Below are 22578 nucleotides of genomic sequence, written 5' to 3'. Positions count from 1 at the left end.
CTGCAGACAGGTACTCTACTCTGTCCTGCAATCTTAAAACATTACGATCCTAACACGGATGGGCGATTCCCGCACTGTGGGGAGACCTGTGATATATTCCACATGGTGTGGGCATGTACTCAAAATCCCCACCTCCCCCCTTCCCCTTCCAGAAAGGCATGGGAGACTGCCCTCCTCAACTGCTCTTCGCTTGAGTCCCAAAGGGCTCTGGTGAAACGGGCGAGAGACGGGGCATTGTCATGCGGTGTCCCGGACTAGGGACGCCGACCATGTAGCGGGGCCACTCTATGGCTCCCAAACTCTATTTCAGCAATTAAAAGTTGTCACCACCACCACCACCGCGCGCTGCTGCGTATATGCGCCGCCTCCTCACCGCCGCTACAACTGCGCGCTCGCCTCCTCGCCACCGTTTGACCTTTCGTTGCAGCCTCGTGTTTACCGCAGTTGCTACGCATGCGGAAGGAGGGCTATATAACGCGCTTGCCTACACCGCTATCGTGGTGCTCCCAGTGCATTGTGCGCGAACTGCGACAGCCATGACGTCAAACAATGCATAACTGCAGCTTTTCGCTTGTGTATCCATGCTTAACCAGAGCTAAGCCACTGCCAATTTTCTTTTTAATGTTCAGCACCACGATGCTCGTGGTGGAAGCCGTTCAAAATAGAAGCGTTTGTCCAGATTTTCGGGGCTTGCTTGCGTCATAACCCATCCTTTTCCGTTGCAACATCTCGTGCATGGTCCTCTGACAGTACCTCCTTTTTCGTTGCATCACCTGCACAGTTCAATAACACTACTTTCTCTTCCTTTTCCGTTGCTTGCATCACCTGCATCATTCAGTGACAGTACCTTCTCCCTTTCCATTGCTTGCATCACCTGCACAGCTCAGTGACAGTATCTTATCATTTTCCTTTGCGCCAGGTACGCGATGAAGATCCGGGCGCTGCTCAAGTCGTACCACACCGAAAGCGAGAGCGAGGCCCTCTCCGGTGCTGTGTCCAAGCTGAGCAAGTACGTGAAGGAGAACAACGACCCTACGGACATGGCCATGGTGCTCGAGAGCCAGGTCGAGCACGTGGTGCGCCGAACGCGCGAGGAGTTCTCTCAGCAGCTGGACCCGGCTCGCGAGAACCTTAAGGCCTCCGCCTGGTAGCAGGTGAGACATCGTACGCTTTCTTTTCTGCGTGCATCGCTTTCGATCTGGTATTCTGCTGAGCTGTGGTCAGTGCATATTGAGGGAAGCTGGGTGAGCGGACAAACGAGCCGGAAACAGATATGGCACACGAACGCAACGCTAAAGGCTGTCACCTTATTCTGAGTTTAGCAGTGTTGTATATGTGTCACTTCCTTTTTCTTTCGCTGCCTTATTTAGCTGCATGTAGAACTTGAAGGGAAGACTGAGTGATGAATGGTGGCCGCGTGCCTTGGAGGACTGACACCTGCGCCGCGGAGCGTTGGCCGCTAGGTCTGAGACCATGCTGCACGATGTGTTTGCGGCGGCTGACAATAACGGGTGGCCTTATAGTAAGGGTGCCCTGCAGCCGCTTTCATCATGAGCGGCGCTGATGTCAGTTGAAGCGACGTGCTCTAGCATTCGTGTTTTAAGCTTGCAGAGGGTGTCACAGTGCAAGATGGGAGGCTTTTAGGTTGACCATTTCTTACTGCGAGCCTGACCCTTTCCCCTTCTCGGTAATGGAACTGCCTGTCTGGCTGGCTGCGTTTATAGCGGAAGCCTGAAAGATTGTGCTCTTCAAGGGGGGCTGTCGATTGTCGTGGTGTACCTTCTAAGCAGAGCCCAATACGCATACTTGAAAAGCCGGGCTGAATAGCCACACTAATACATTCTGAAGGTAGCATGACGGCGACCAAGAAGGCAGATAGTTAGGACTTCATATCAGCCACTGCATGCAGTCTTCCATCGGCGTTACGCAAGCTGCCCTCGAATAGCTTCTGAAAGGTGAATAATGCTTGCGGAGGGAATCTGAAGCGTCTGAACGAACGACTATCTTAGTGGCCGTCCTAATTCTATGCCAGATTCCGCCAGTCCACACACGCATTCGACGACAACTAATTTCAAAAGTTAGGTGTGGTAGTAAGGAACAGATGATTACTACGGTCGTGGCGGAAGCAAGGTGGGTAATAGCGAGCTGAAGTAATATGCCCGTGACCCTTCCTCGGGGTATCCGACATAAAGCCTTATTTGTACTTGGTGCTCAGTAATGCATCTTGGTTATACCTTCAGCGAAATGAAAGCCTTTTTTAAACTAAAAACTACTGCAGGGCTCATTCCTCCCGCGTTTTTCAGCGTCTTCTGAAGAGATTTCACGATGACTTATGTTTTGACAAAGACCGATGATCTAGCTTTAGCGTTTTTCGTTCGATGGCGGCCCTAGAGTAGCTTCACACCTTACGGCGACTACGTTAAGGCTAACGCCTTGTGCAGGGTAATTCGCTAAAGTATCATGTGGGGTCGGGACGCAGGTGACGTACGGGCTCCAGTCCTCGGAAGGTGGCATCCAGAGCTTCCCCTGGGTGGTGTCCGATGTGCTTATGCGCATCGTGGTGAACACGTCCTCCTGCGTCCCCGGGCCGCATCGCGCAACAGCTTCAGCCAGCGACTCGGTGCGCTGCTGCTGGGCAGGTCGCACCCTGGTGGCGGCGACCAGAACGACACGCAGCACGGCGACACGCAGGTGCTGACCAACCTGCTCAGGCTTATGTACGACTGGATCGACTCCAGCCGCGAGTTCCTCTTCGTCAAGGACCCGCAGGAACTCGGTGTCTACAAGAACATCATGCGCGAGGCATGCGTCAAGGTGCGTGGGGTCAGCAAGAGAGCTGCGTGGGGCGGAAATCATGCGCGAAAGTAAATGTACAAGTTAGAGGGCTGGGCACCTTTGCGTACTTTGTGCATGGGGATCTTTTATGCATCGCCGATAACTGTCTTGAGTTCTTCGCCATCCGACATTTGTAGGAAGCGGGATGGAAGGAGCATTGTGGATGGCCTGCTCAACAAAACTAAGTCCGTCTTTCGTACAGAAACACTATGTGCAGCTACATGCGGCACATTTGAAACGAAGCGCTATGCACTGCTGAATGGGAAGATTTCAAAGCGCCGGCGTTTTGTCTCGTATTTGACCTTGCGTGAAGTCTACAAGGATGAGGGTGATAGTCACTCGACATAAGCACCAGTTTTTGCTGATTGTGCTCTATGGATATAAAGTTTCAGCACAGCGCAAACGTACGAACGCACGCACCGGGTAAGCCTTGGCCAATGGTAAAGATCATGCACCTGCCTGCCTACGTCCAGCAGTCAACCGGCTGGTACGGATATGGCTACGCTCTTACGTCTCCGCTATTCTGCTATCAGAACTTATCAGAACTTAATAATAACGAGCAGCTGTGCTTCCTTGACGGTTCCTCCTGCCTTATGTTCGGTTTCTTTTCAAGCAATCGGTAAATGCGCAGGATCGGGCGCTTAACCTAGATTAAGGTTTATGTTGTAAAAGTTTCCAGAGCTTAAGAAGGTAAAGGGGGTATTTATAAGAGCTTTCAAGACCTTTTACACGCTCCTGGTGTAAAGAAGTTAGAACGATGTCATGTGGCAGCACATTAATTTCACCGCACTGTAAAGTAAAAAAAAAATGCATCCATAGATAAATGTACTTAGAGTGTGTGTCATTCTCAGCGTGCGAGGGCCTGTAGCGGGAGTTCACTGTTCATTTCCCATCGCAGGTGTCCCGCTCCCTCTCGAGGGACGTGCCACCGCACAAGCTGGTGGTCCTGTGCCTGCGCTTCGCGTGCGCATGGTGCCTCAAGATCTTCCAGGGCGGAAGCAACGGAGAACTCATCTCCCTGGAGTGCCGCCGCCGCTACCGGCTGGGACACCTGGCCCTCATCACGCTCAACCGGCTTTCCATGTCCGGCAACCTGGCCTATCTGCGCAGGGCACCGGAGGTGTGCCACTCCACAGAGCTAGTCAGGTATTTCACACACTGTTCGGTGCGTTAACGAACTGCGTCAGGAGTAGCAGCTGACAGGTTGTGTTACTGCCATGTTTTAAGTGGGTACATAATTGGCATGCTTAGAGAAATACTCAAACATCAGCGTACTCCTCTCAGTCTTGATTTATTGAGGAAGTAATTAAAAACAGCCAGTGCGTGTTTCGGAAATCCAAGGCGAGTTCACAGCTTTTGAAAAGCACCGCTACGCGCAGAGCCTTGGTAACTATTCACCACAGTGCACGAAATACCCTGAATTGACTTCCGCTGTCCTATTGGCTGTCCTCCCCAGGATTTACATCGACCGGGAAGACGAAGAATTCTTCCTAATCCTGCGTCGCTACGAAGACGTCTTCACGGCGATCATGATGGATTGGTCCGGCGTACAGGACATCCAGTGCGACCTCAAGACGGACCGCATGGACGAGTGGTTTCTCCAGCTCATGGTCACCGGGAGCCGCTGGGCTCTGGAGCGCCTCAAGGAGATCGTCGCCTACCCGTCTTTCCGCGAGGTGCTGTCGCTCGTGCTCAAGCGGGAGCTGTCGCAGACAGACCGAGAATAAAGCCGTCGCCAGGACAGGACAGGGATGATACATACATACATACATATTTATTTTGTCATATTTACACGTGGAAGTATGTGTGCCCGCGGAAGCGCAAGAAAGGGCGCTTGTGGGCGGTCCACGGCAACCAAACAAAGTGCAGACTTAGTACAGACAAAATTACATGGTTCGCAATATAAAAGAGAAAAAAAAAGAAACAAAAACATATATTGATAGGAACAGCAATCACACTTGTACACACTGATAAAGTAGGTTAAATACATAGATTACGAGGATGCAACAACAGCAACAAAATAAAAAAGCAACCGTGCTTCATAACACATATCAACAAGACCTTCAGAGTGTTTCGAGACATGTCAGTCTACCGTTTTTAAGGTTCTAGACGTAACTAGCCAGGATTTTACTTCTGACTTGAACTCTTTGATCGTCTGCAATGATAGTATTTTTGTTGGAAGCTGGTTAAAAAGGAAGGGGATGTAGAACATTCGGCACCTTTTTCCAAAGTGTGTATATATCTTGGGAAATTTAAACGGCTCTACTTTTCTTACTATTTTAGGTTTGTTCACAGGAAGCTTAAAGTTTTAAGAGAAGTAGTTTCTACTAATTACATGTGTAAATCTTGAATGAAGTACACATCAGCTGCAATCATTCTTTCAGCACTATCTAAGGTCTCCTTAGACGTGCCATACAAAATGTTTGTGGAAATTCTGTGTAGTAATCTATCGATTTGGTTCCTTCTAGACAACGCACATGAGCCATAAACAGTGACACCATACCTTAATAGAGACTCTCCTATAGCCTTAAACACAAGCTGACGCAACCTAACACAAGTATTGAATTTCATTCTGTAAAGATGCATATAAGTTACACGGAGACGTTTGATGAGATGCTCAACATGAGAAGACCAAGACATGTTGGCGTCATGATGAATACCTAGATATTTGACTCTTTCAGACAAGGGCAGTGAAACACGTTGACATCTAGGGCAGAAAGTACCGTGCACAATAACAGATTCTTTTAATATGACCTTTTTGTGCGGCTTTCTAAAACAAACCAGAGCCGTTTTCTGCTTGTTAATGTAAATCTGGTTACCTGAAAACCAATCACACACTTGTTTAACATCCGTTTGTAGCAGCTCTGCAGCCCTGTTGTACGACTCATTCGGAACAAGGAGCGCTGTGTCATCAGCGTACTGGTAAAGTACCGAATTCAGTCTAAGATATGCCAAGTCGTTTACATAAATATTGAAAAGGAAAGGTCCTAAAACGGAGCCTTGTGGCACGCCACATAGAAGAGGTTTGAAGTCGCTGAAATTATCTTTGACTCGCCCAACCTGAACACGATTTGAAAGGTAGTTAGAGAAAAACATGAGGTAAGGTCCGCGAAATCCAATGTTCTCTAATTTCTGCAACAGAATGCCGTGGTCCACTGTGTCGAAAGCTCTGGTTAAGTCTAAAAACAATCCAAGGACAACCTCATTTTTATCTATATGCATGTTAATTTTGTCACAATCTTCTAGAAGATCTACAGTGCTAGTCTCGCGCCTGAAACCATACTGTGTGCCATTCAGGATATCAAATCGGTCACAAAATGACAACATGCTCTGATATACGATTTTCTCCATTAAAATAGTAATGCTAGGCAATATAGCGATTGGTCGGTAGTTTCTCTTATCAGTTTTTTCGCCCGACTTAAAGATGGGCCGTATAACGGATATTTTCATACCTTGGGGTATTTCCCCTGTTGAGAAGCAACCGTTAAGAATATGCAGGAGCACAATTTTTAGTTTGCTGTAATTATTTCTTAGATCTCGTAGTCTGATCTTATCGTATCGGGGAGGTTTGCTCAGTGGGAGGACCTGAAGAATATTCCATAACTCAGTGTCATCAACCGCCGGTAAGTACGCAGAGTTGGTACGTTTGGACCATAGTATGGAGCCGGAGGCACTTGCGGTTGCGCTTTTAATTCCTTCACAGATGTAGCAAACTCTTCGCTGAACGAGTCCGCCGTAGATTTATTACTTTCACTGCCAATGGTACGGGTTAATTCAGTATCTAGATTTTTGTTCTTAGTTTTACCCATTATGTCATAAATAAGTCCCCACGTTTTTTTCATATTACCGCGGCACTCTACAAACTCAGCAGAGTAAAACCGCCGCTTTCCTAATCTTAACTTTGATGGAAGTTTATTCCGAACTTTACGATACAACTTCCGTAACTCAGTGTCGGAGGGACTACTCTTACAAAGTTGCCAAAGCTTGCTTTTTTCAAACGATAACGCCAACATGTCATTTGTTATCCACTTATTTCCAGGGTTTCTTAGTTTTTGCTTCACCTCTCTCATAGAACACGAGTAAATTTCGTTGAATTTCTTAACAAGTAAATCATATGCGTCGGTGGGATTTTTTATTGTTAAGCTTTCCCAGTCAAAGTTTTGGATAAGGCCATTTACACGCCGGTCGTCTAGATTGGTGATTGTACGTAAAGTTGACATTGGTGTTACAGGTTTGCTGTTGACCAAACAAAGAGCCTGAAAATAATGATGTGCCACTTTTTCTCGTATCACTGCAGCCACTAAGTCTAATGTTGGGCATCTTACAGCAATGTGATCAATACAAGACTGAGTAAGCCCGGCACCAGCAAATTCCTCGCGAGTATAACTACGAATAGTATTGTCTATGCCATAACCAGCTAATAAATCGAGATAATCCTCAACACTACTTTTCTTTGGCTGTAAAATGTTAATGTTAAGGTCTCCCGCTAATATAACATTACTCTGAGAAAGTTTGCACAAGAAGCAGGAAAGTTCAGAAAGAAATAATTGGAGGTCAGAGTTAGGCGGATGGTAGACAGTAATAACTACAAAAGACTCATCATGATTACTAATAGAAAGCGCAAGAACCTCTGCAGCCATAAAAGTCCAAGTTAATTCCTCAACAAACCATGCATCTCTAACAAACACTAAGACGCCGCCACCTCTACCTGAGGAACGACAGAGCGAGAATGACTGAAAACCCTGCAATATAAACCCGAGAGCCTCTGGCTTATTTACATTTATTTCAGTTAACTGTGGGGCTTGGCTTGGATAAGCCAAGCCCCACAGCCCTTCCCCAAAGCAGCCGTGCTAGTCTTTTACCAAGACGAGTGCACACATCTGCAGCGATATTTTTGCGCTATAACGAACTTGTTTATATTTTTACTATTCTTTCTATAGATTACCTCTAGACACGCTAGCTCAATCCGATTTTTCTGGGTGTATTTTTTCATTTGTTTAGTCATTTGTAGTCGTATTATGTATTTATGCCTTCATTAGGAAACGAGGTGTGCACACCTTGTGAACTCTGGACGTTCATTTTTTTTTAAGCGATGCGATGCTCTGACTTTATTAGACAAGTGCGGCATCAGAAATTAACGCACCAAATTGCAAAGTGGTTGCGGTAGGCTGGCGGGTTGGAGTGGCCCAGGACTCAACGGCCACAGTCTTGTAAGCCTCGAAACTGCTCTACTTAAGCAACGCCTTAGTTTTTACCCGATAAATAATTTCAACCACTTCCATGCTTCTTTGTGGACAGATGATTGAAATGAACCGACCCACTTAGGCTGTGGGCGAGTTTCGATGGAGGCGTAATTCTAGAGGCCCGTGTATTGTGCGATGTCAGTGCACGTTAAAGAACCCCAGGGGGTCGAAATTTCCGGAGCCCTTCACTACGGCGTCCCTCATAGCCTTAGTCGCTTTGGGACGTTAAACCCCCGTAAACCAAATCAACCCGAGTAGTACAGGCTACACAACACCGGGTTCGGAAATGCGTTTGCAAGCGACGCCAAGTGGTGACCTGGCTCTTGTTTAAAGATTTATCGGCTGGAGGGTATTTGACCCGCCCTTGTCCACAGTGTTGTGTGATCGCTCTGTAAGACACTAAGCGGTCGCGCCCAGTGAAGCCCTCGGTGAGCCCACCAGTTCGGAGTCCTCCAGCTAATTCGTGGTTAAATTTGTCTGCTATTCCTGCTGCTCTGCGGGATTCTCTTCGCCTCGGGAGAAATTCTCCCTCTGGCGAAGTTCTTCACCGCAACCTGAGAGCCGCCAACTATAATTTCCGCTGCGTTCCTTGTGACGGATGCGGTGCATGTTTCTTAGGTAGTGGTGGGATTATGAGTCTAGAGAAAAATATTGGGAGCTCCACCTTGGTATCCACACTTAGAAGATATCCCAAAAGAAAACAAAGCCTCTTACGAGGCGCACCCCTGAAAGCCGGAATTGTGCAAAGCTCTCGAGTAAAAACAGCGCCATGTCAAGACTTCTGGTCAGTAAAACAAGCACACGTCTTTTCTCGTAAACGACTCTCTGCACTCGCTTCAATGCAGTGTTTTCAAATAGATTGCCGCATGTCACCTTATTTCTTGGAGAGGCATCACCGCGCACTTAACTAAGCCTCCTGGAAGGAGCAGTTATCTTGGAAACCTCATCCCATTTTTCTCATCTTATCTCGATCACTTCAGTCTTCATTTTTGTTCATTTTTGGTAGGAATTTAGAGGATACGTTCGTCGTCTTGTTGCTAGCTTGTTGCAACAGAATGCTGAAACCCAGTGAAATATATATCGAAGCCAAATCTAGGGATGCGAAAGGTTACAGCAACAGCCATCCTGCTGCTACAAGTGAGAGTGACTGACAAGTCCTACGGAAGAAAGCCTGAGAGCGCAGAATGGAAACGCGGATTACGAATTAGGCACGAAAGCTGCTCAAAAAGGACAACGCACTCCGCTGTTTTGCTCGCTGTAGGGTTGCTGTTGTCATCTGGACAACGAACCCCTGGTATACCTTAAGTTCTCAAAGCGTCAGCCAGCACGGAACTATACCTTTTTACAGTTTCGGTAGAGCTGCCCCGACCGGCTTGCGCTGGCAGTGCATGTTTTGTGTGTGTATCCTGCATGAAGACCGGGTACATGGGGGGCTCCTCACCCTTCTGTAAGCAGCTGAGGTCGCCGCACTTGGCGAAGTCAAGCTTGAGGGCACAGTTGCGTGCCAGGCCTTGGCCGCGGCGCGAGTTGGTGCCGCCGTTCGGGATGTTGGCCCAGTAGAGGCGCGCGTTGACGACCATCAAGGACGACGATGTCTCCTTTGGTGCACTGGTAAAAAATTTATAGGTTTGGTTTATGGGGTTTTAACGTCCCAAAGCGACTCAGGCTATGAGGGACGCCGTAGTGAAGGGCTCCTGTAATTTCGACTACCTGGGGTTCTTTAACGCGCACTGACATCGCACTGTACACAGGCCTCTAGAATTTCGCCTGCATCGAAATTCGACCGCCGGTCGGGTTCGAACTCGCGTTTTTCGGATTTTCGGATCAGCAGCCGAGTGCCATAACCACTGAGCCACTGCGGCGGCACTAGACCATACCTAAAACCTGCCGGCTCCGGTTAGGCCACTTGTCAGCTGGGCGCTGAATACAGTTTGTACAACGTCCATTTATTTTCGTCCAAAAAAAACGAGGTGTAAGTAAAGGTCTTGACACTTCTGGAATTGTTGCTGTGGCTTAGCCTTCAAAGCAAGGAACGATAGTCTTAAACTTCATCTTTGTGGCTAAATGATTAGCGAATGACACCTGCGCACTTCTGCCCTCAATAAGCAGCCATGCAGTTCGCGCTGTCAGTGCGACTAATACTAGGCTTGATATTATCATGAAGGCTCCACTGCGTCCCTGATATGAGCCGTATTCTAGGAATATGAATGAAAGTAGATTTAATCATAATAGCACCGTTGCTCTTCAAGTCGCGGGAATATGTTACTGAAAACAAGTGTTTCAAACGCAACACTTACGTTCGATTATTAGATGAAACATGTTGCCGAGAAAACCAAAACAAGCAAAGTCCCATTCTGAGTTCAGCCTAAAAACGACGCAAACTTCCACCGTCCACATTTTGTGCGGTACGGATAGTTACAGGATTAAAAATTCGCTATGGCTTAGCTTGGTTAAGCCCGGTAATCGCGAAAGCAATATCCGTACCTATGCCATGGTACAGCTGGTTTGGTTTATAGGGTTTAACGTCCCAAAGCGACTAAGGCTATGAGAGACGCCGTAGTTGAGGGCTCCGGAAATTTCGACCACCTGGGGTTCTTTAACGTGCACTGACATCGCACAGTACACGGGCCTCTAGAATTTCTCCTCCAAAGAAATTCTAGCCGCCGCGGCCGGGATCGAACCCGCGTCTTTCGGGTCAGCAGCCGAGCACCATAACCACTGGGCCACCGCGGCGGCCATGGTACAGCTGGTAGTGTAGCTGGTGGTGGTGCTGGTGGTTAGACTTGTGGTGATGCATCGGTTATACAATCCAATCCAAACCAATCCAATTCAATCCACTCCTATCCAATCCAATGTAATGTGCTGTAATCTAATGTAATGTAATCTAATGCAATCCAATCCAATCCAATCTAATGCAATGAAGGTCAAATGAAGGTCAATTGTGGTCACCACCGCGGCACGATGGTGGTCACCGCCGCGGCACGGCAAAGGCGTGGAAGTGCAAGTAGTATTGCCTTCGCAATAAAATCTTACGTACACCCTTTGACATAAGTTTTGAGCATACATGGCTTGCTTTCAACCCTGTTGTGGGGCGTATGTGGCACGCCTGAAACGTCGGTGTATGCAGTAGCCTGAAGAAGGCTACGAACAAATACATCTCCAAACCAGAATTCACTGCACACATGTTCCCAGACCAATACTCTAAGTTATGCTTAAAATGCAACCAGCCGGCAAACATATGTTAACGTCCTGTGGAACTACCCGCAAGGAGCGAAGAGAAACCTACACTTGAGCAGTGGGAAGGCATTCTGCTCAGCTCCGACATGGCGGTCGAAACGAGGGTCATTGCTCGAGCGGAGTTAGCCGCCAGGGAACAAGTACTGCTTGACGTCTCGTCTGTCAGTCACGCCTCACCTCTCTGAGATTTCTCCGAAATAAACGTCCTTACTCGCTGTCTTTGGTGCTAAGTGGACACACCCAAGCCAAAATAGCACCGGCATCCGGGCCGGAGAGAAGAGACGGCAGTAAGAGACCACATCTGACCACTCAATCGTGACGGTGGTCTTCAGCTTCAAGTAAGCGTTAGGACAGTTGGGTAGAAGGCCGGACCATGGCCGAGACGGTGCCCATGATGCAATTCGTCCAGTCACGCAAGAAGTGAGGGACGCCTTGCTCCCTTTAACCTGAAATGTGAGATACAGTGTTAGGAGTAGTTAGTGCCCGGTGAATGTACGACGCCTGTACTCTCAACGGGTTGATTAGGTGGTTATTACGATTCAACAAGGACCCGGAGTCCGCAGGCGAAGGAATTGCCGACAGGTCACTACATGAACACCACCACTACCTCCTGTGCCATCTAAACCTTATCAAGGAATCGAAAACTAGCTGGCCGACCTTTCAGAATTACGACGTGTTCACGACTGAACAGCAAAATGAGAGAAGCTTCGAGGGACGCTTGGGTTTTATAGAGTTACGTTAAGAGCCAAAAGTGTAATTGTGTCATTCTGCGCAATTTTTTTTTGAATATGTCGTTACACCAACTGACCCAACATTCTGCTCTACTTAGCGCTTTACTATCGGAGAGCGGTTCGGAGAGCGATGTGTATTCATCATCATCAGCCTGACTACACCCACTGCAGGGCAAAGGCCTCTCCCATGTCTCTCCAATTAACCCTGTCCTTTGTCAGTTGCCGCCACTGTATCCCCGCAAACTTCTTAATCTCATCCGCCCACCTAACTTTCTGCCGTCCCGTGCTACGTTTACTTTCTCTTGGAATCCACTCCGTTACCCTTAAGGACCAGCGGTTATCTTGCCTTCGCATTACATGCCCTGCCCAAGTCCATTTCTTCCTCTGGATTTCAACTTAGATGTCATTAACCCGCGTTTGTTCTCTCGCCCACTCCGCCATCTTCCGATCTCTTAACGTTACACCTCTCATTGTCCTTTCCATAGCTCGCTGCGTTGTTCTTAACTTAAGCTGAACCCTCTGTTAGCCTCCACGTTTCAGCCCCATAGGTGAGTACCGGTAGGGTACAGCGGTTGTATACTTTTCTCTTCAGGGATATTGGTAAGGTACCATTCATGATCAGAGAACCTGCCATATGCGCTCCACCCCATTCTTATTCTTCTAGTTATTTCCCTCTCATGATCCGGATCGGCAGTCACTACCTGCCCTATGTAGACGTATTCTCTTACTACTTCCAGCACCTCGCTACCAATTGCGAACTGCTGTTCCCTTGCTAGGCTGTTGAACATTACTTTGGTTTTCTGCATGTTAATTCTTAGTCCCACCGTTCTGCTCTGCCTGTCTAACTGATTGATCATGCTTTGCAGTTCTTGTCCTGAGTGGCTTAGGAAGGCAATGTCATCAGCGAATCGCAAATTACTCAGGTATTCTCCATGAACTCTTATCACCAACTGTTCCCATTCCAGTCCCCGGGATACCTCCTGTAAGCAGGCAGTGAAGAGCATTGGCGAGATCGTGTCTCCCTGCCTGACACCTTTCCGTATTGAAATTTTATTGCTGATTTTATGGAGAACTATAGTAGCTGTGCAATCGTTATAAATATCTTCCAATATTTTCACATAACACTCTTCTACACCCTGATTCCGCAATGCCTGCATGACAGCTGAGGTTTCCACTCAGCGATGTGTATTACTAGGTGCGAAATTCGTAAGTCAGGAAAGGGTCTAACAAAAGGTAAAAACAGCGCTAAATTTAACACAAACCACACAGAAATATGGACAGGATGGGCGCTGTCCTCTCCGTCTTTCTGTGTGTTTTGTGTTAAATTTAGCGCTGTTTTTACCTTTGTTAGACATTGCTCCACCAACTAACACCGGAACATGTACTCAGGTAAAGGTGCTCTAGATATTTTATATTATTTTCGATGCAGCCCGCTCCAGAAGGTTGTTGACTGGCAACCGCTGCTGGGCGTTTCTGTATTTTGTCGCTGCACAAACGTGAGCAAAAGTGGAGAAAGCACGGCAACGATGACAAAATTGCTTCTTAGCGCTACCAGACGGAGCGTGCCTATTGTCGAGAGATGCGCAGTACGCCCTCCCTAATATCCTGGCCTGTTCGTACGCGCATTTTAATGGGACATAGTTTTTTTTTCAGGAGCAAAAGAAAAAGTGATTGTAGGTTGTCTGGGCAAGCAAGGTAGCCCGTGCGAGCCGTTTATCAGCAAAACTATCGCAAGTCATTATCACGGCACAATGTTTGCGCGTTTAGCTCTGCATGTGGTGCTGCACTAAAGGCGAGCGTGGCAAAAAATTTCGCGCTGAGCTCAACGATCCGTCATTTTTAGTTGACCTTAACAACTAGCTGATAAGCGCTGTTGGGTTTGGGATACCCCCCCCCCCCCCCTCTGCCTGTGTGGATTAAGGCAGCTCGCGCTCCCCTCCTGCCGAAGTGGATTAAGGCAGCGACCTTCCAGGACCGTGGGACCATGGTCGCAGCGGCGAAGGTCAAAGATCGCCGAAGGCCGAAGATGCGGCGACGATGGCGGCGTTCCGTGGCCGAGTCGATCCTCGGGTCAACGAACAGAGTGGTGGTGTGCCGAGTGTAAGACAGCAGTGTTTAATTACTGAGTCTCTACCCTCTCCCATCAACCGAGCTGCGAGAGAGAGGGACAGCCAGCACCGCCCAGCCGTGGGCGGTATCAACAGTGTCCACGTCTGCTCATGCTATTGGACCACGGTGTAAGAATATTTTAGGTGAGAGAACGGCGCGGAGGCGACGCTTCCCGGGGAGAGGAGAGTTGAGTTCTAGTGAGAAGAGCCGTCGAGAGGTGGCGCGCGAAACTAGCGCCCTAGTTGACAGTTGACAGCCGTGCTGTGCGGACGTAGGTTTAGGTGCTCTTCGGATCACGCGTGGAGACCGGGACCGGACCGACGGCGAGAGCGACTGCGTAAAATAGATGAGTACTTTCCTTTAATGGTTTTAAAAGTGTGTTTAGGTTTTTTAGGCTGTTAGGGGAAATGCAGGTTAAGGAATAGAATTTAGGTCAGTGACCTCTATTCGGCCAGCAGGTTTTTTTTTTCAGCTGTTTTTTGTGCGTTATCCTTTAGAGAGATACCTATTTTTTTCTAAGTGATAGATCGGCATTTGCGGTAGGCAAAATTTTATTTTATTTGTGCACGTGTTTTCAAGTGTGTTTGTCTTGAGCCTGTAGTTACCTTAGCAATCGAGTGTTGCTAAGATGGTTAAGCTACTGAAGGTTAATTGTACGGAGTGTGAGGCATCGGTGAATTTAAAAGAAACGCGGTTTGATTCGGTGGAGGAGGCCGAAGGCGCAGATTATATGTGCAAATTCTGCGTATTAGGTGCACGCCTGGATAGGGCTGAACAGGCCAAGAGCGAACTAGCTCTAAGGATGGATGCTCTAGAAACAGTTACACATAGAGAGGGCAGAGAAGCGTAAGCTTCAAGAACAGCTTTATCAGTTGGAGTCAGAAACGGCTGACACCGTGTCACAGACCAGTGGAATGTGTCTCGTCAGGAATTCTCTCGGGGCTCGGCTATCGGCGAACGAAGCCGACTGGAATTCCAGGAGGAGTGGAAAGTTCTACAGCGGTGGTACGGGTGCGCTGTTTTTTTTTTTTTTTAAGTGGAGAGGGCAGGCATAGCCGACTCGGCGACGCCTCCCGGTCAAAAAATCCTTCAAAGTTCCTTCAGGGAGCCAACAGGATTCTTGACTGTCACCTCTACATGCACCTGAAGGTCCTGAAGGAATCTGATGGATGCTCTGTTTGCAATGGCGCGACTCTGACGGGGCTGAAGACATCTCCATTAGCAGCTCTGTTTGCACCGGCGCGTCTCTGATGTTGCTGAAGGGATCTCCGTCAGCACGTCTGTTTGTACCGGCACGACTCTGACGGTGCTGAAGGCATCTCCGTCAGCAGCTCTGTTTGCACCGGCGCGTCTCTGATGTTGCTGAAGGGATCTCCGTCAGCACGTCTGTTTGTACCGGCACGACTCTGACGGTGCTGAAGGCATCTCCGTCAGCAGCTCTGTTTACCGGCGTGGCTCTGACGGTCCTGCAGAAATCTGCATGCAGCTGCTCTGTCTGCGGGCGACGTAAGCTTCGACCGTCACCGGCATAGCTGCGAATCGCTTCGGGAAAGTTATAATACTGGCAAGAAGCTTAATTGTACGTTTTAATCGGTTTGTGTAGCACACATCTTGTAGTACCAGCACAACCGCTCACCGGTGGAGATTTATTTGGCCAGAAAGCAGCTTACGAAATTAGCGGGGACATAGCTGAAACACACGTACGTATGCTCAAACACATACAATATTCGTGCAAATTGCATGATTCTTGCAAGCACGCATTAAGTGTATGTGAGCTGCGCGCCCTTCCGATAGTGCCTGAAAATTCTTTGCACGGAGGCCATGAATCGCTGTAGAGCTCGCGCTCTCGATCATATGCTTAGCTTATGGCAGAAAGCAAGCCAGCTGGATGCATATGCGCGCGCACGCAGCTATACGATCGCGATCGGTAAGCGTTCTATATATTACGCACATAAGTTGCACGATCACGGACGTTTCTAGCACTCATTAAGAATGAACGAGCTTCCGTTAGGGCATCTGTCCTGCATACGAACGGAACCAGTCGTGATGGAGCACATTTTGCACTCTCGGTAATTGCAGCGGTTTTTCGATCTAATTCGTTTCGTCTGCTCGCTCGCCTGCAACAAAACAGTGCGCCTTGGACACTGCGGTAACTGTTGTCTCGTTGTAAGTGCAACGGTGATATACCTTGCTCGACCGCGCGTGTCATGCAAGCCCAGGTAATCGTTCGATCGCTTCAGCTGAAGCATACGCCTGCGTTTTGCATGCAGCAAATGAAACCGCCCTTTGACGGAAACCCGGTTTCGGCGGATTCCTTATTCTCGCCGCACATTATGCAAGCCCGGAATCGGCTGCGCCGTAATGCGCATTACGGCGCAGACGATTCCGGACGGCGCAGACAATTCCGGGCTCGCATAATGTGCGGCGAGACCCTTACACTTGCGAGCGCATCGAAGGCGCTTCGAGGCGAGTACGACATGCAGCCATACAGATTAAGCTAATCGTGAATGACGCCCGAAGACGCGTTGACGAAAAGATTAAAATTGCATGCCATGTGACAGTTATTTAGTGAGATGTAACTCAAGATCACAGCAACAAATGCCCCTCAAAGGAGGCCCTAGCTCCATCGACCACAAATTGCCATGGCGCTGGATTTGTAAATAATCCAGCCCCTGCACTTAATTTCTAGTTCTTCGCATGTATGTGTCACATGTACGTACTATAGCAGGGAATAGGGATTACGAGCGCGTCATAACAACCGGCCGGCACCATCGGCTGGACACCATTTAAGGCCCATTTAATTGCCCTAGCATGTTTCAGTTAATTGCATATGTGTATATAGCTCCATGGTGTACATTCACAGCAGTAATACAGTTTTGCTTCTGTAGACAGTTTTGAGTTTTCCACACTCACAAATATGATTTATTACACATTCTGGTACACAACATCAAAGCAGATCGGGAAGCAATAAATGGGAAAATGAGCATGTTAGAATTGAAAATGCATATGTGAGCAAATTATGATGACAATGCATTCATTATAATTAAATAAAACAGCAAACATCTCAAACACACGACAAAACAAGGAGAAAGCATAATCAGCTTATGAGGATGCAAGGTAAGGTGTATAATATTCTTGTATCATATAAATGCAATCAGCGGATTTCATGTTATATAGCCTATGGGCCGAACAAAGTGGTCACTTACATTATTTGCACTACACACTTTCAAGTGAAAAACTGGCCTTATTAAACAGTTCATATAAACGGCAGCTACTACAATTGTTTGGACTGATCCAGACTCCCACCAATTGCTAGGTGCAATCCATAGTAGGCTTTTAGTACAGATGAATAAAAAGACTGTCGGGCATTACAGACATGCTTGTGTTTGCAGTGATGTTATGAATAGACACAATGTAGTGAAATAGTGCAACCATTAATGGGAAAGGAGACTGGATGCTCAGGCAAACAAAAAAAGAGCATGAGGCCATGTGCCATTATTGATTTTCTTCACAATACTGAGACCAATCACTGGACTCAATGTAGGCCGGGCAAGAAAATGGTTTTCCACCACACACTTATATCCAAATAAGAAACAGTGCAGCACGTGTTTTCCCCAAAAGAACATGTATTCAAGAGTTCCATCCCACGCAGCTGATGGTCACAGTCTTCCGGGACAAACTGGCATTGTGTCTGTAAACTTCATGCCTCAAGACAAAAGTAGTGCCGCTATAAACCACAAAAATTTAGAATGGCTGTGGTATTCCAATCATAATGAAGGGGACTGATGACAATGTGCCTACAGATGCTTCAACAATGCCAGGGTCTACAGCATGCATACCCTCTCCTCGCTTTTGGCAATATTCAAGTGCTTTGGAGCATTCCCTGTGTAGCATGGGTGAGGCGACCAGTGAGTTTCACTTGTTCCATTATGTGAAGAAACATCCTGCAGGAAAATGGTTCACTGATACAACACAAAGTGACACAAGGTATGATGAGGTTTACAGGGATGGCAGGGTGTTAATTTTATGGCCATGGCATTCAGAAGTTGGTTGGCAGCCTAAACGAGGGCTTGAATAATGCAGAAAATATGTGGGAAAATGAAGAAATGTGGTTACCTTTGGATTGTGCTGAATAGGAGCATTACACAGCCATGCAGGCTGTTTTTACATTTTTGTACTGTTTACTTTCTAGACATATATCTCACAAATTCCTATTTAATGCATTTGTGTAAATATTTGGCATTTCAGTTCTTATGAAATGACCTTTTGTCGCACTCTAAAGAAGCAGCATAATCATTAACTGTGATGAGTTTTGTGGCCATAAATTTTAAAATAGCCTCTAAGGTGGCTTGGTGGCTGCGGTGTCTGGCGGCTGACCCAAAAGATGTGGCTTTGATCCTGGCCGTGGCAGTCACAATTTGATCGAGGTGAAATGCTGTGCGATGTCAGTGTACGTTAAAGAACACCAGATGGTCAAAATTATATGGAGCCCTTTACTATAGCTACGCCATTCCTCATAGACTGAGTCCTCTTGGGATGTTAAACCCCATAAAACTAATTTGAAAAAAATAAACACACTAATGAGGTACCGAAAGGTAAACAAAAATAATATTACACTGAAACCACCTTCACTACTGTATCAGTCCCTTTCCTTTTGATTAGGCACATCACACAAGTACGAGACATTATTCACATTAAAGAAAACACATTGCAGGGCCACATCATCAAAACGATACAAACAATTATTCTGAGCACCTGGTGGATGTTGACACCGCTTAATGTGTGGCATATCAAACACCAGTGGCGAGGTAATAAATCTTTGAGAGTGCAAATATATACAGTTTGTGATTACATAAATTCCAAGTACATAACAATAAGAACCATCCACCATTTTTACATAGCAATAACATGTCTTCTTTGGTGTTAAATAATCTGAACTGTGTACAATAATGCCACCGATTTGCGCGCGAAAATACTTGGACATCTCAGGAATGCAGCCAAAGCGTGAATTTAAAACAGTTCTCAGATGTTCAGAGCAACCTGAAATAGGTTGTGGCATGCCAAGAGGACATATTTGGTGGCTCTTTTTGTACTGAGCAGTAATATCTTTCTTGGCGCCAGCCAAATGAGCTGGAAGTTGCAAATGCCTGCCCAAACTCCGATAGGTTTGGTGCATAATGCACCGTTCAGCAATCTGCATGGGAACAAGCTTGGCTGCTGACACAAGCCGCAGTGCATGGCCAATCCCATCTTCAAAAGGAAATGTGGACATTCCCCACAATGGGCCAAACATACGTGTAGCTTTGGAAAGGTGAAGCAGTTGATGAACATTGAAAGTCATCACTGCATTGCCATAGAGCCTAGATACCTGTTCAACGAATGACAACAGCAACCTTTCAGCTACACAGATGTCACTTTCAGTTACAGTGTCTTTTAACAACAAAAACACTGCCTTTACAAGGAGTGCAAAGTGTACCAAGTATGGCCGAGGCAGGAGATCGGATAAACATGGAATACTATAAAACAAAAGCCAGTAACGCCATTCAGTTGCTTTCCAGTAAGCACGCTCCGAGAGGGGTCGCCCAATCCTCGAGAAGGTGATGGGAGGTCTTATTAATCGCAATCTGGAATCTAACAGCCTGACATGCCGCCCGACATAGAATGCAGAGCCTGTTAGCGACAGCCATAGGTCAACAAGTTGTTTCGTCACACCCTCGAGGATGCAATGCATGTAATCTGGAGGTAGGCCCCACACAAGGTCAAGGCCCTTCAGTTTTATCAACGAAGATGGCCCCTTAAAACCTTCGACTGCTACTTGCTGTACCCCTGCTTGCCGCATCGCTTCCAGGACACGCCCATGGGTCCGTTCACAGGCTAGCTGGCCGTGGTACAGGTACTTGACCATGCCTGTAAAAATTGCATGTAGGCTTCAATTCCTTTTCATTAATAATCTGACCCACAAAATTCAGCCTAAACCTTCCAAATGCAACACTGCACCTAAAGCTTGCAGCACTTTGTATTATATAGAAAGACATGCTCAATTTATATTTTTAGCTGCACAAGAAATTTCCAGTAATTAAGGAGCTTAGCTTTTCCAGAACATAGAAATATGCATTTTATGACATTTAAAACATTGTTCATGTGATTAACAATAAACCTCATGCATCTGTTACAGAGCAATAAGTAGGCACTGTACACAGGACCTAAAATGAATGCCTAGCTGCTTGGTATAAGTGTTTTGCTTTTGCTTACCATTAAATCCACACTTTCATAATACCGCTATGACACCTAATTGTCAGTTAGTCAGTACTGCTGCGGACCGATTAAGAAATGAACCCCCTTTGAAAGTGTGAATTAAACTTACCATCAACACATGTACCTTCCTCAAGGCACCAGCTGCACCCGTAATACCCATTAAACTGCTTAATGTTGAGGACAGATGCTCTTGCCGGCGAGTCCACACAACACATAACCGCATGTACCGATGACTTCACAATTGTTCCAGCATGGGACCAAACAACTGTCCCAATACTGTTGACCTCGTCAACAAACCTGCGCATAAAAATATGCATAGGTGTGTGGTCCTTTGCAAACCACAGCCCTGATAGTGCAACATTTTTCCACCGGAGTTCTACGGGCAGTTCGTTTACCATGACCTGAATAGGCCAGATGGAACTCTTGGACGACTCGAACACAGGCGCCCCGTCAGTGTTAAAAGTCAGTGTGATGTCACTCCATGACATGTTGAGTTGTCGCCGAATGCTTCTGTATAGGTCACCATCAGTGACATCTTTGTAGGTTCCTGGCTCACGAATCACTGTCGAAAGCTTCTCCAGATTTTGAAACAGGACAGAGCTGTAATGCCTGATCAAATTTGTTAGTTGCTGTTTGAGGTCAAACATGACGAAAAAACTTCCCATTGCTATCAAATTTTTCACACTCTTCTTCCTGTTGCAGCTGTTACATGTTATTTCACTTTTGGCAGGGACTTCATGAGTAATGCCAAGATATTCATGACAATGCCAGCAGAACAGATGCAGGCTCAGTGCTTGTTTTTTGTTCTTCCAGACCTTCCTTAGTAGATAGGTAGTTGGTGGCACAACCACTTCTCCAAAGAGGGCGTTGAGAAGGACAAGGAGGCCCCTAACCTGTGACCAAGTGAGCCCTGCTGTCACGATGTAAGCTAAGATTAACAGCAGTGCTTGTGCTTTTGTTGTGGACTGATGTGGCAGCTTTTCCTGAGAAAGTTTCCCAAGGTAGGCCTCGAAGTCGTCAGAGAAGTCTGGGTTGTCAGTTTCATTTCCCTCGACATCATCACAGTTTTCTCCCATGTCTTCATTTACGGTGTATTCCACACATTCTTTGTCTGAAGTGTCCGTGCTGTAGCCTGTCTGACAGTCCTGGCCACCATCACTGGCAAAGGCAGCACTTTCATCTTCATATGTAAGAGGATCTGCAGCATCATTTGGGGCTGTCCCTGGGCTGATATGAGTCAAGCCTGTACTTGGGCCTTCACCGCCACCAACACTCGGAGATTCACTCTCACTGCCTTCACGCTGGCTTGAACCTCCAGCTGCCTGGTTCTGATTGTCCTGCAAATGAAAATAAACATCATGTGGCTTGCAATAAATATGAACAATTTGAATTTGTGCGTGCATAGATTATCCAACTTTTTATCCTTCACCAACTGCATTTTGCCCAATAAAGAAAGTTCCCAATGGTTGAAGTATGTGTAGCCATGCTGACAATAACAATACATGCTCCTTATGAGAAACATGAGATTTTAGCCAGCTGTATACAACTTGAAAATGGTGCTGTCCATAGGGAATGCACTCGAAGAAAGAAAGGCAGAAGAGTGCAAAAAAAGAGATCAGGAAAACGTGAAAAAAAAAGCCGTCAGCTGCAGTCACAGAATTACGTGTAATCATTCAAGTGGTGAGAAAGAAACGATTCTGAAGTCTATCAAGAAAGCCAAAAGGACAAATATACTGATAAAATGCTTCAGTTACTACTAGGATACAGTAAACTGTAAACACTGAAATGTCAGTGGACTAACGCAATTATTACAATGTGGTCTATGAGTCATGGAACAGGGAGTAGCCAAATGGCAGAGATGCTAAAATTTCTGTCATTGTTTACTGCCTCCCATTTGGTACCATACTACTCTGCACCTGTTAACTATTACCAGACATGCAATGTGAAATGAATATTGAATACATGAACGCCGCCGCGGTGGCTCAGTGGTTATGGTGCTCGGCTGCTGACCCAAAAGACGTGGGTTCGATCCCGGCCGCGGCGGCTGGAATTTCTTTGGAGGAGAAATTCTACAGGCCCGTGTACTGTGCGATGTCAGTGCACGTTAAAGAACCCCAGGTGGTCGAAATTTCCGAAGCCCTCCACTACGGCGTCTCTCATAGCCTTAG

At 46.9% G+C, this 22578-nt stretch overlaps 1 protein-coding gene and 1 pseudogene across 1 annotated transcript; one reads left to right on the top strand and one right to left on the bottom strand.

Moving 5' to 3' along the window:
- Window positions 1-926: 926 nt before the first annotated feature.
- Window positions 927-5546, top strand: LOC149356585 (uncharacterized; annotated as a pseudogene).
- Window positions 5547-20478: 14932 nt separating this feature from the next.
- LOC149356584 (uncharacterized) lies at window positions 20479-22123 on the bottom strand. Its single transcript, XM_089575370.1, has one exon. The coding sequence runs from the start codon at window positions 21811-21813 to the stop codon at window positions 20479-20481; it is 1335 nt and encodes a 444-aa protein (XP_089431496.1). The 5' UTR covers window positions 21814-22123.
- Window positions 22124-22578: the final 455 nt, after the last annotated feature.

The sequence above is a fragment of the Amblyomma mixtum genome, chromosome 3, assembly GCF_055824585.1.
Source record: "Amblyomma mixtum isolate Tamu chromosome 3, ASM5582458v1, whole genome shotgun sequence".
Classification (NCBI taxonomy): Eukaryota; Metazoa; Arthropoda; class Arachnida; order Ixodida; family Ixodidae; genus Amblyomma; species Amblyomma mixtum.
Note: the sequence above shows the minus strand (reverse complement) of the source record. Positions and strands in the feature narration are given on the sequence as shown.